The sequence below is a fragment of the Podarcis pityusensis genome (assembly GCF_964106645.2).
Source record: "Podarcis pityusensis genome assembly, chromosome: 4".
NCBI lineage: Eukaryota > Metazoa > Chordata > Lepidosauria > Squamata > Lacertidae > Podarcis > Podarcis pityusensis.
The window spans coordinates 61,426,896-61,440,523 of NC_138027.1; the positions used below are offsets into that span (position 1 = coordinate 61,426,896).

The 13,628-nt window shown below is 37.3% G+C and overlaps 1 protein-coding gene across 10 annotated transcripts in view; it reads left to right on the plus strand.

Moving 5' to 3' along the window:
• Positions 1–13,628, plus strand: part of DMD (dystrophin) — a 1,019,805-nt gene that overhangs the window by 552,315 nt on the left and 453,862 nt on the right. For all 10 annotated transcript variants that reach the window (XM_081003446.1, XM_081003453.1, XM_081003448.1 and 7 more), the window contains one exon: positions 9,764–9,914. In XM_081003446.1, the coding sequence (XP_080859572.1) occupies positions 9,764–9,914 (151 nt within the window). The remainder of the gene's footprint in view (positions 1–9,763; positions 9,915–13,628) is intronic.

Here is a 13,628-nt window from a genome sequence, read left to right on the forward strand (position 1 = left end):
TTCGCTCCCTCTTTGGCTCTTTATTCTCTTTGACTGTTTTTCAAACAACAATCTCTCTATTTTCTCTACCTCCTTTGAAGCTGAGGTCACCTTGCACAGCCACTCGCTCCACAACCCCGCCTCTGAAAATTCTTCACCAGCCCACTGTTCCATTGCTGATTTGTGACGTTTTCTCAGTAAAACCTCATTTCTGGAACAACTAAAGCAGAAACAAAGTAATGATCAGTATTGCTAACAATTAGTACTTCCACACAAATAAACCAGCAAGTCCACTCTGTACATTCTGTCGAATGTCTGTTTGCATTTATTAGGCAAAATCCTAAAAGATCCATACACTTTTAAAGATTTTTTAAAGGTATAAAGCATGCTTTATACCGCATTTTTCGCTCTATAACACGCACCCGACCATAACACGCACATAGTTTTTAGAGGAGGAAAATCCGTAGGCATGCCACCTGTAGGCATTTCCTCCATAACATGCACAGACATTTCCCCTTACTTTCTAGGAGGAAAAAAGTGAGTGTTATGGTGCAAAAAATACGGTAATTCTACAGAGAAGGTCCAAGGGCTTCTCTGGCTCTTTTTTATCTTTGGAGAAGCTAGAAAGCATAGTGCTTGATATACTCACTGAAAATTTTCCAGTTCAGGAAGGAGCAGACACATAACTTTGAAGTTGCTGTACAACAAAAAACTTGACTTGGTTTGGTAAATTTTACATAGCTCTGTTATTGCTAGTGCAAACTACTGACATTAACTTAACAGCACTTATTTTAGAACTACAAGATTGTATGTAGTAAATTACTTGTGGACTCGGATGGATATCTATGTTGCACATAATCTTAAATATGCATATGTCACTGGTAATCAAAATTGGTTGTACTGCTAAGTGCATTTGGAACAGTTCTCAGATTCATAGTGGGGAAATAGATAAAAACTTAATGATGCATCAGCTTTTTGTCTAATGTTGATGTTACTCATGTGTAGGTGGATAATGTTACCATATATTTAGCATGATCCAGTTTGCCTTCATCTAATAATGCAAATATTAGGAATACAATTCAATTCAACTGAAACGTGTGCTCAGGATAGCTGAAAAAACATATGTGAATTATTGATACATTAGCAACTACTAAGACATAATCTAAGGATCTAATCAAGAAACTCCCTTTTCAAGGCCCTTGTTTTTAGCATACAGGCATTAAAGCAGTCGGATGAATGCTCTAATTAGTGCTCTGTTATATATACTTCAATAGAATCAATTGAGTGCTGTCCCTAATCATGATCACATCTCTGGCAACCATTTAACAATCAAACTAGACTGATAACAAAAAAGGAACAGAACTGAAAATAAGCCTCCATGGGGAGTGGTGTGATTGAGAACTAGATACTTCTATATAATGTGTATGTTAAAGTGATAATATCACATGTTTATATTACCAAATCTAATGTAAATGATGCCATTTCCACTGACCCAATATTTGTGTCACAAATTATCGGAGTTCATGTCAGCTAGATAGAGTAGGATGAATTTCAGGTGATTCATACTTTAATCAACTACGTACTTTTTATAATATCATGAATGCCCCCTGGCTCACCACACACTATTCCACCATGCAGCACAAAATATCCAGATAAAAACCTGGCAAGCCAAAGGCCTATATCATCTAGCAGACTTCTACAAAAATAACAAACCCATATCGACACAAGAAATAAAGCAAACTAGGGAACACCCAAATACCCTGGCTAACACACCACCAACTACACGCCCTCTTAAACAATCCAGTAGTAACATCAACAGCCACTAGGCCCTTGACCACCTTTGAAAACCTTCTCCTAACAACAGCAGGACATGGCAAGGGAATGGTATCCACAATAAACAAACTCACTCACAGATGGTACCTAACACCATGGAAACTGGTGCCGATAAGCCCAGGAATCTTCCACAGTCATATACCCCCACATGTGGTGGGAATGCCCCCAAACCCAACTCTTCTGGACAACAGTCATACAAGAAATAAGCAAAATAACTAAACAGGTACTAGAAGTCACCCCAGAACTGGCTCTACTGAACATCTTCCAAGATAACAATGCCCACTCACACAATAAAAAGCTCACAACCCATCTACTCCCAGCAGCCAGACATCATAGTCAGACACTGGAGGGACCTGATAGGAATAAACATGGTATGGGAAACAACCTTACTAGAAAAGCTAACCAATAGACTGAAACTAACACAGGGAGAAGTAGAAGAGAACGCCTTCAGTCCAGTATAGCTCCCCTTTATCACATACGCAGACCAACAAGACAACAACACAAACCAACCAACAGCATATGATTCGATATGGCTAACTTAACCCAACAATGCTCCCACACAAACAAATCCCACCGCAGCCAACCAAAGACAATCAGTCACACCCTAGACCACCTCAACCTCTCTCACCACCAAGGAAACATAACAAGTGAATAGAAAGAGTACCTACCCGAGCTGACACAAAACCTCCACGCATACACTAAGTAAAAGAACATAAGCTTTACCACCCCCCCCCCTCTTTTCTTCCCAACCCTATACTGCACATACCACCAATGTCTCATGACAAATGTAACTGATGTGTCGAAAACACAACCTGAAGAAAGAGGCAATGCATGTGCTTTTATAAAAGAGGAAAATCTTTAAATAAAAAAAATTAAAAAATAATATCATGAATGTGCATTACTGTCTGTCTAACTGAGCAAAATGTGTGATGTATACCACCTCTTGCTCACATGAAAAAGGGCAAGAACTGAGTTCTTGGAGCCATTTTGCTCTATATACACCTCTCACAGGAGTTGGTACTCTCAAAATCTTAAATTTCTTTCAGTGAAACAAAAGTTAATTCTTCACAGATTTTGTTTTGTAGCAAAATGAAAGCAATGGATAAGGAAGTGGTTATAAATTAATATTTCCTGTAATGTTTCCTGTAATGTTGACTACGTACTAATGCTTGGAATGTTCATATCCCAAGGGAGTAAATTTTGTGGAAATGCACATTTGATAGTCAAGGGATATGACAATAACAATCATTTGTCACCACATTACTATCACAATGGTATATATTGGCTTTGTGCATTTGTGACTTCTGAATATTAGTACTGTATAACACACATCATCAGAATTCAGCATGAGTTATGAACCTTTTGTCCTCTATGTCCTAGAAATATTAATTAAGCCCATCATAAACTAGGTCTATGTGATTTTCATGTAAAGTATATGATTTGGAACTTGCTTTATTATAGGATTTTTAATAATTAATTTTTGACAAGTTGAGAAATTTAAAAGTTTATTGCCAATGACATTTATGCCTGTTTAGGACTAGGGAGTTGTGCTGTGTTGCATTCTTCCATATAATGTATTTAATTAGTTGTGTTCGCTTCATTTTCTCTAGGGAAATGATAACGGATGCTTTTAATTCTAGCATTCAGACTAAATGCTTTCAAGCACATCTCTTTATCATTGTTCTGAAATGGGAAGAAAGCTTGCTGGGAAATTTGAAATCTGGTGTGTTGCTATTGAGGTTATTGAAAGCAAAAATATGAACTATGTTTAGTTTACAAATTAATTCAGACCTGATCACTCCAACTATGACTTGGATGTAACAATGAAAACGGAGTAAACAGCTTATCATTTGAGCTTTATTTAGGTGTTAATCCACTTTCTGACGTTTGAATTAGAGTATTCAACACCCACATGTATTTGAATTTGTATATGAGAAACAACTTTGGTCTTTCCCTATGTGTTTCCTTTTGTGTTTACCCCCACCTTCTAAAATTAGTTGATTCTGTTGTGCCAATTAAGTACTGACAATGCATGTGTACAGATAGTTGCATGCACATCATCTTTTAAAATTAAAAAATGCCCTGCCCATGAAGTGTGCAAAACACACTGGCAGGCAATTTTACATTCTCAGTACATAATTGTTAACGTGGTTTACATATACAGATTTCTGGTTTTCTTCAAAGCTGAGGGATCAAAAACAATAAACTGTATACAAGGCTACATTCTGTTCAGAAGCATACCAGAAATAGTTACAAGCATGGCTGGAAAAGGAACAAAAACATTGAGGAAGTAGTGGCGGGTGGAAAGGGGAGTAGCAGAAAGTGGTGATTGACCCCCACACACACATCAAAACACCAACACAAATCATTTGTGAGCCTGAGTGGAGTAGTTTGGAGCCTAATTATCCCCATATCGGGTAAATCCAAGAGTACTCAGGGGAGGAATGAGGTTGGTATTGTTTGAGAATAACATCATGTGGACCACACAAATTAAATTAGAATACTAACAGCTGCAGACACACAATAAGCTCCGGAGTGCACACGTCCACAGGTTGGATGTATCAAAAAGCACAGACATGTCCTTATCTTACATGTTATATCTCTGGGTGACTTGCAGTGCCTTGTAAGTGGACCTCCACTTCCTTTTTATTTCTTATCTGCTGCCCCCGCCATCTATTCCAGATGCTTTGGGGCCCCTCAAGGCCACATTTTGAGGCACATGGGGGGCTACAAGGGGAGAAGTCCAATTGTGCAAGACAGATTTTTTTCTGCTATCAGGTGGGCATAAATGGAACCATCACCCTATATTTCCTCTAACGCAAGAATTAGCACTATGCTTTTATCAAGTTTGTCAATGTATGACCTATGTTGTAGGATGGAAGCCTGCATACTGAACATTGTCTGACAGCAAGAAAGCTCATGCTTTCCCCACTAGCTAAACCACTTTTTTTAACCCTGTTACCTGATTCTGTTCTGAAGTCTTGCACTCTACCTTTTATCACCATCCTCTCTGCCTTAATTACAGGTCTTCCAGATGGAGTTGCTTCCCTTGGGTAATTGTAGTCCAACAACATCTGCAGGGCCAGCGGCTCTTGAATTGTGCCATACATGATTTTATATAAAATCAACTAATGTTTCTTAGTCTATGGAACTAAATGGTTGATAATACTCAAACAAACAGAACTTGGGGTGTTGTAAGGCTGTAAGCATTTCGTCCCATAGAATCAGAGACAGAGTAAATGTAGGTGACCTATGTTGAAGATAGGACCCAGGGTTGCTCAATTCTGCAAACAGCCCCTGGCCATGGGTTAGCAGGTGGCTGAGGGTTCCAGTGGGAAATAATGCTCTGAGAAGTGAATGATCTAATTCTTAAGAGAAACTTTGAATAGTCCGTTCCATTGATTTACATAGGCAAGAATGAGCATGCTTATTAAAAAGAATACATCAAGGAAAGACCAGCACAACGTAAGAAAGAAAATTGCTGCAGGTTAAATGATTGTTCCAGTAAGACAAATGTAGTTGTGGTGACTTTCGTGTATTCATTATTTATTTATATAGGCTACTTCTGAACTATTTAATATATACAAATATGTTTAAGTGGTATGCAGGAAACTAGAGCAACTAACAATTTTAGCATATGTTACAAAACTACAGAGTCGCATATGCAAGCATTGCATTATAAAATTACTAAGAAATGCAGACAGATATCAATTCCTTCTCCTTCTGATACTCCTCTCCTCTCAGTCTCCTGTCTCTCACCCACACACACAAACACCTTGTTTCTCACTCAGAGAGCTCAACACTAAATCTCAGTTTAGAGGGTACCTTACATCATAACCCTGTTTTTTATGGGCAGCCACCAAGGGAGATGGAGTTTCCTCAGGATCCCCACAGCTGTGTATTATTCAGCAGTCAGCTGCACTATACACACCATGTTCCAGGCTATAACTGGTTTGATTTAGTTTCCCAGCGGTCTGGTTTGTTGATAATACTACATAATGTTGCTTATGCTGCATATTCCTGCTTTATAAGTATCTCTCTATCTCTAAATGTGAAGTGCCATTCTGAGTCAAGTCTACTTGAAGTGGTGAACAAAATTTCAAGCATAAAAATAATATAATAATAAAACTTTTAAATGCAAAAAACCTCCAAATATATTAAAATACAGTTCAACCAGCCTATATCAAACTCTTCTTATCTCCTGATGATCACTTTGGGAATAAATATTAAACCAATGCCTAGCCGCAGTGAATTCTAACTTTGTTGTGTCTCTCTAGTCCAACTATAGAGATTATGTTTAAATTAAATACAAACAGATTGTGGAAAGAAGAAGAAAAATCAGATTAATTGAAACAGGTTAACAATTTTTTTTTGCAACAAAAGATTAATTTGGCAAGATAACCCTGTAAAAACAAGTTTCCATAGATTATCTGTTAGAATGACCTTAAATATTACATTTCAATGCACATAAATAGAATTTTTTAATATTACTTTGAAGTTTTGTATATTTCTTACAAGGTGCTAATTGTGCTGAATCAAGTTGACAACACTGCATAATTTTTAGGTTAATATTAGCATAATCCTTCAGGACACTGTTTAGAGGAAGTATAGAAATGTAATGTACACAATATTTTGTAGAATGTGAAAAAGGCTATATTTTTGTCAGCTACAAGTTCTATAATAAAAGTCATGAATTTTAAATGTATTTTGATAATCAAACATACTCTTTTTGCACTTAACCTGCTCCCTTTAAAAAGACCTCATTTTGAATACTTATTAGTCTAATTCTGAATGCTAAGTAGATAAAAGAATCTGAGTAATTTGTGATTTCAACATTTTTAGACTACTAAGTGACATTTTTATAGTTTTCAAATTTAAAACTATACAGAACCATTATAGGAAATTATTGGCATAGATTTAAAATATATTGTTGCGTGCCACCCCAATCTCTGAGTGGTGCAGGATTCCAGGGGTTCAACGTGCTTACCCAGAGTCTGTTTTTCCTTTGGGAATGAGGCATAGTGAAGACTATGGTGTCTTTATGATATATGGTTTATTTACACATATGTATAACCTGAGCCTGCAATGGTGGGATTCAGAGCATCAACACTCCAAATGGGTCTTACTTCTCCCATAGCCGCTGCCTTGAATCCAAACAGAAATCAAACATTGTTCTCATACCTCACTTCTCTCTAGTTTGCTGCTTTACTTCTAGGTCTCTGCTCCTTTTAACTCTCTACTCTAAAATCTGACTTTATACGTTGAGGGAGGGGACCTCACCCAACTTGCTGGATCTGGGTTTTAGAGGGGACTGGCACACATCTCAACACCCCGAAACTCGTAACAATATATTTTGAGTTTCTATCTTTACATGATTTACTTGGAAATGGTTTTTGATCTACTGTATGCCTCTGCAATAAGTAGTTACAAGAACCATGTATTCTTTCTGTGTATTTTTGAGGTTGCTTTCATTTAAAGCAAAAGTTGCATTTTCTGCTGCATTGCATCTATACTTTGTACCGAACTAAGGTGGACTGTGCATAATCTGAGCACTACACTGTCTAGTCCAGTTGTATGGGTTCAGTATCATTGTTTATTTTATCTATGTACAGTTGAATACACAAAGAAATCTCATAAGTGGTTTACAGTGTTGTGGCCTGACAACGTAGACAAGGTACTTTGAAGTACACAAGCTCACAGCCAATCACTTGCATAGGGTGGTATGAGGGACAATAAAAAACTTGAATGCTGACAAGACGAAAGTACTATAGCTAGATGTTTCTTGTATACCACCCATCCTGAATGAAATTGCTATCTTAAGACAGCAGGTTCATAGCTGGGGGTATTCCTAGATCTAGCACTGCCACTAGAAACCCAGGTGTCCTTTGTGGCATGTAGTGCCTTTTCCAGCTAAGGCTGGTTTGTCACTTGTAACCACTTCTGGCCAGAAATAGTCTTGTAGTATATTACAATGTAATATAATTTTCAAGGATAGAGGCTTATGATCTTGATTCAAGATGAAATTTTAGAAATGGCGGAATTGATGATGATGATGATGATGATGATTAATTGAATTTATATACCGCCCTATACCTGGAGGTCTCAGGGCGGTTTTGAAACTAAATTTAATTTGCATGCTAAAAACATGCTTCATCTGGATTTAAATGTGAAACACAAAGCAAAAGTTCAAGATAGCATTACCTTTGGGAAAATGCACATCATTTGTTAGAAAGGAATGAGCTGTATATTTAAAAATTATAATGAAATCTGATTATGTAATAAGACACAATTCTGTAGTTAGTTGAAAGAAATCTTCCTATGACTTCTGATCAATAACATAGTGGGATTTTGTTAAAAATGATCTCTCAATAGATGGTCTCTTTTGCCTTGGAATGGCTTGTTTCATGAAAAAGAAAAGACTGCTGGTTTTGTGTTGTTGAGTACCTGTCTCTTCAGGAACTTAGTGGTATTGATAATAGCATCGTTTTTCACCTCAGAAAGGCACTTCAGACCATTCTAGTTCTTTTTACTCTAATTGGTGATGTAGAGTCTGACCAACAGAATCCTATTCCACTGTAATTGTTCTCAAAAAGCATCAGACTCAAGTATCAGAACTACAGGAGATACAAAACAGTAATGGTAATATGTATGATTACTCTGTTTAATTTTTTTTAGTAGAGTTTGTTGAACTCTGTTTTTTTTAATCAAGAGAGTTAACTTGCTTCAGGTTCATTAATAATTATATATTCTTATTCAATACATGTATATCCAACCTTTCTTCCACAAACAAACTCAAGGCAATACACACAGGGTTTCCAGGTGGTTTCCTCCAGCATCAAAGATGACCTGGGCTGCTCTCAGCTCCAGCTCCTAACCTCTGGGCTAGATCTAGATATACTTACTTTCGGCAAGGTTACTCCCTATATCTGGCTTCAGACCATGTCTTGATACCAATAATACGTAAAATATGCCAGTCAGTGGGAGACATCCAGTGATGTCCGTCCACTTGCAAAATGGAAATCTGCTTCTGTGATGGGAATTCCAGATTGTTTCTTCCTGTCTCCAGCTCCCCTCCCCATGAACACCAAAATCTGCTCTGGAGAATCCCCCAACCCTTGGAGCAGATCTTTGGGGTACACATGAGGCTGCGGCAGGAAGAAAGGAAAGAGAAGTCTTGTTGCATGAGCAGAAGCCCTCTTGCACTGTGTTGGAGTTCACCCCAAAATGAATTTGTGTCTAACACAAGCTTGGAGGATTTTATAAATTATGAAATCATTCTTATGCAATAAGAGGGTATATTTACTTTTAAAATTGTAATACTCCTTACTTTAAATATTCTGTTTTTTAACTTGCTGCCTCACAGCGGTTCTGGATGTTTTCTTATCTTCTGCGGGAAATGTTTGCGAGAGACTTTGGTTTCCTGCAGTCTTATGAGAAAGCACTACTGTTCCTGCCATCACACTTCAGTGGTGTAGGCAATATATTAGAACTTCACAGTTATATGTATAAATTATATGTATTAGCTTTTGCACATTGTTGGGGAAAGTAAATTTAAACAGTGAATTTAAATTTAGCCAGATAAGTTGTTTGTTTGTGTGTTCAACATGATATTTTATTTTCCCATTCTGCCACGCAAATAGATTTTAGAAACATAGAATTAACTAGCTATGCAATTTACCCACAGACTTGGATACAAGGGCATCTTTCTGTGAGCAGAGAACCTCTTCTGCTCACAATAGGGCTATTTCTGGCATAGCCAGAGTACTGCATGTTTTTCTGTTGTGCAATTTCCGAGTGGTCCATGGGGAGAAAGGTGGGAAGCCACTGCTATAAAGGCATCACAGTCATATCCTGCATTAATATTTTAAATGCATTTTAAATGTTTGACCTACTACTTTTAATCATATAATGTCCTAAATTATAGTGTCGTGGTTTTTATTTCCTTCTACAGAAGATTTGACAGATCCGTGGAGAAATGGAGGAATTTCCATCATGATATGAAAAACTTTAATCACTGGTTAACTGAGGCAGAACAAAATTTAACTAAAATATGGATAGAGTCCGAGGATCCGGAAGTTTCCACAACCAAGCAATATATCAAGGTAGGACTCAAATATAACATATTTTTACTTCAAGATTTTCTTATCTGTATGTGTATTTGTTGCAAATTGGTTTCCCATAGGCTCTCATCTAGAGGGCAGATATTATCACCACTTGGAGGTATTTAACTGCATGTTTATACACTGGGGGATTATTGTAAACTGATATGATTTACAGCATAACCCTAACCTTATCTACTCAGAACTAAATCCTGTTGAATTCAGTGGGGTTTGTTCCTAGGTAAATGGGATTAGGATTGTAGACTTAATGATTCCTCAATTTGTATAGGTTAAAATAATTAACAATAATAAAATTACTTGTTCACACAAGTAAAAAAGATACTGCAGTACAGCTAATCAACATTTGTTTCCTTCTTGTTTTGTGGGTCTTTATTTGACAATAGCTTTTAAAGCATCACTTATTTCTGACAATAAAAGAAAATACATTTAAATTAGTGATGCCTGGCTTCTCACCCTTTCCTCCAAGGCATGTGCCAGCTAATCTGTCATCCCCAGGCCATTAATTTCGAGTCACAATATACTTTTAAGCAGTAATTGTTTAGGATGCAACAATAGCGTAAGCTGATCATAGCCACACTTACCTGGGTGGAGGCCCATTGAATTCAGTAAGACTTACTATGAGTCAACATGATTAGGATCACCACCTTAATTGCAAATTTTGTGTTACTAATGCTATGTTATTCCGTTTATTAAAGTTGGTAGCAGCATCATATATATATATATATATATATATATATATATGGTGGATATTAAAATATATTCTAAAGAGTAACCCTAAACCTCTTTCCCCTGATGTGCTAGTTTACTACTTGCATGGAACTTTGATCATAGAGGAGGAGAATTAAAAAAAAAAATGACTGTCCAACCTGCAGTATGAAGCAGTATAGAATACAGAACAGAGGGGAAATTGGGACTGCTTTGCCTTTTCTGTATGGTTTATTTAGCCTTCGTCAGCAGGGATCAGAGTGGAGAGTTTCCTGTTCTTACTACATCCCTTTCCTACTCTTCTTCATTTAGCAAAAACAAACTATACTTCAGTATTTCTTTATCAGAATAAACATTGCACCAAATATCCTTCTCATCTCACCCTACTCCCAGTGTTATATATTCTGCTTCCTTAAGCAGTACAGCTAATTCATTGAAGAATTATGTGTTGCCTGCGTGTAAGTCATCCATACTTATGTCATCATTAAATTTATTTTTAATTTGATGGATCTAATTTTAATGCAGCATGAAGGAACAAATTCTTCTGGGGCAACACAAGATGCAGTGTCCATAGCAGCATATTGCTTAGCTGTCTGTTTTGGTCAGTGAATCAGAATATGCTCACACATATTATATCCATAGTTCTCATTAGTCTTTATGTCACAGAAATGTGGTTGATATTTTTTTTTTAGTGATCAGGTGTTAGATTTATTAAATAAAGTCAGCCTTCTCATCATGTTGATCTACTGGAATTTTCATCCAAATTTGTGAAATACAAAGCTTAAGTCTATATACTATATTGTCTTCATGGTGTTTAAGCCTCTGACACTGATTGGTTGACTTGGGTTTGGTGGCAAGGGCTATTCAGGAAGCTAAACAGTTTGCAGTCTAACTTATTTGAGAGGAAGCTGTTGGTTTGACTCAAACTAAAATGGAAAAGCACCTGAGGTTTTTGATCACCTAAGGCAGGCATGGCCAAACCTGGCCCTCCAGCTGTTTTGGGACTACAACTCCCATCATCCCTAGCTAACAGAACCAGTGGTCAGGGATAATGGGAATAGTAGTCCCAGAACAACTGGAGGGCCACATTTGGCCATGCCTGGCCTAAGGAGTAAAGGAAACTAAAAGAAGAGTGTAGCAAAGTTGACTATAGACTGAGGGCCAAACTAGATGCACGATAAGCGGTTGGAGATCTGTGATGGATCTCCTGTCTCCCTCCCTCCCTCTCTCCCTCTCCCTCTCCCTCCTTAAGCAGCTATGAATAATGTTTCAAATCAGAAAAACAGTGTTGCAGCATTTCCCCCATATAAATTCCTATCCTAAAGCATTTTGTTTCAGGTACCCAAAATGTTCCCTAATCAAACAAAGAGCAATTTACATTGGTTAACCCCTCCTCCCTCTTTTGGTATCTCTGAGCACCAAAAATTCTCAGATGAAAAGTTGCAAAACTGCCAGTTCTGGTTGCAGTATCAACAGTATTGTTAAAAGGGTATTAGAATAGAATGTTACTGCTTTATTTGGCACCCCATTTTACTTTGAATAATGTGTTTTGGTTACCACATTTTATGAAGAATATAAAGCAGTTACTTAGCATTCAGAGTGAAGCTCCCCATGTTTAATCTTAAACTAAAAGTCTAAAGCTAAGTTCATCCCAAATTATTCCCTGTTTAGTTTTCATACTTCATTCAATGATGTATAATTTATTTTGTACAACTGTGTATGTAGCTGCTGTACTTGTCAGGAGTGATCCTTCACATCTGTGAGAGATAAAGCTTTTCAGTTTCATGCTGTTGTGCAGTTGCTGCACACGTGAATCAAGTAAATAATAATGTTTAATTTTATATGCTCTGTAACTCAGACATGGTCAAATGAGGCCTTCATCCTCTGAAGTGTTTCCCAGTTGGTTTCAGTAGAGATATCAAACTTAGTGGACAAAATATAAACCATTTTAATGCATTTCAACAGGAACTCTCGGGTGTTCTCATTATGTAGTTGCAAGTGTTTTGATGGCTGAATGGCTGTCACCTCCAAAAACAAAAGGTTGTTTTAAAATATACAGCAGTGTTTTCATCACCTTTTAAAATTTTAGAGGGCATCATTATTAAAGTTTCATGTTTTTCTCTGCATCGGTAAAGGGTAGAGAGTTTGCATTCAGTTGATTAGCTTACAGGACAGGGAAGAACATATATTTGACAACTTTGTTGTATTGCAATGTTCTAAGTATTCCATCAGCCATCCTGACTATGATTAACATGAATGAACACATGTGTAGGCACTCAGAGAAATGATCTCTGCTGCTTTACTCTTCCCTGCTTGTTCAGCTGCAGTGCTGATCAAGGCCATGGTTTGACTTTGGATGATGTTCAAACCGGGACTCTTTGTTTAACTTTCGGCAGGCAAACCATGAGCTGCAACTAACATTTGTCCTGTGGTTTACAACTCAATGAGCACTAAATCATGGGCCTGGGTTCAGACAACATAGCTAAGCCAAATAATGGCTTCCCTCAGCACAGTAGCACAGCAACAAAGCAGCTGTTGAGGAGCAAAACAACTGTGATCTCCTCTCCAGAAGCTTTGGCATTTGCTCATTTGTGCTAAACTATGGTATGACTTTGTGTCACACGCAAAAGAGGGCATTGCCTTTCATTTCTTCTTTGCATCTTTTGAAAATCACACTTCAAAGCACATATGGGTGTATCACGCTAATATGTGAATGTGTGGACTATATGGTTCAATGAAGTTGATGATACACAGGTTTTGAGTTCCTGTCTTCAGTCCATAACAAAAATGGATGCTACTGTATGTTTAGACTATATTTGTAGCATAAGGCAGTGACAGATGTGCAGGCAGTGGTTAAGACTTCACCTGAACACCTCACTAAAAATAAGAGAACTATGGGGTAAAATCAACTTCTTACTTCACCCCATATTTCTTTCACATTGAGGACAGACAAAACAAAACAAAACAAAACTTCATCTAATGATATGGTTT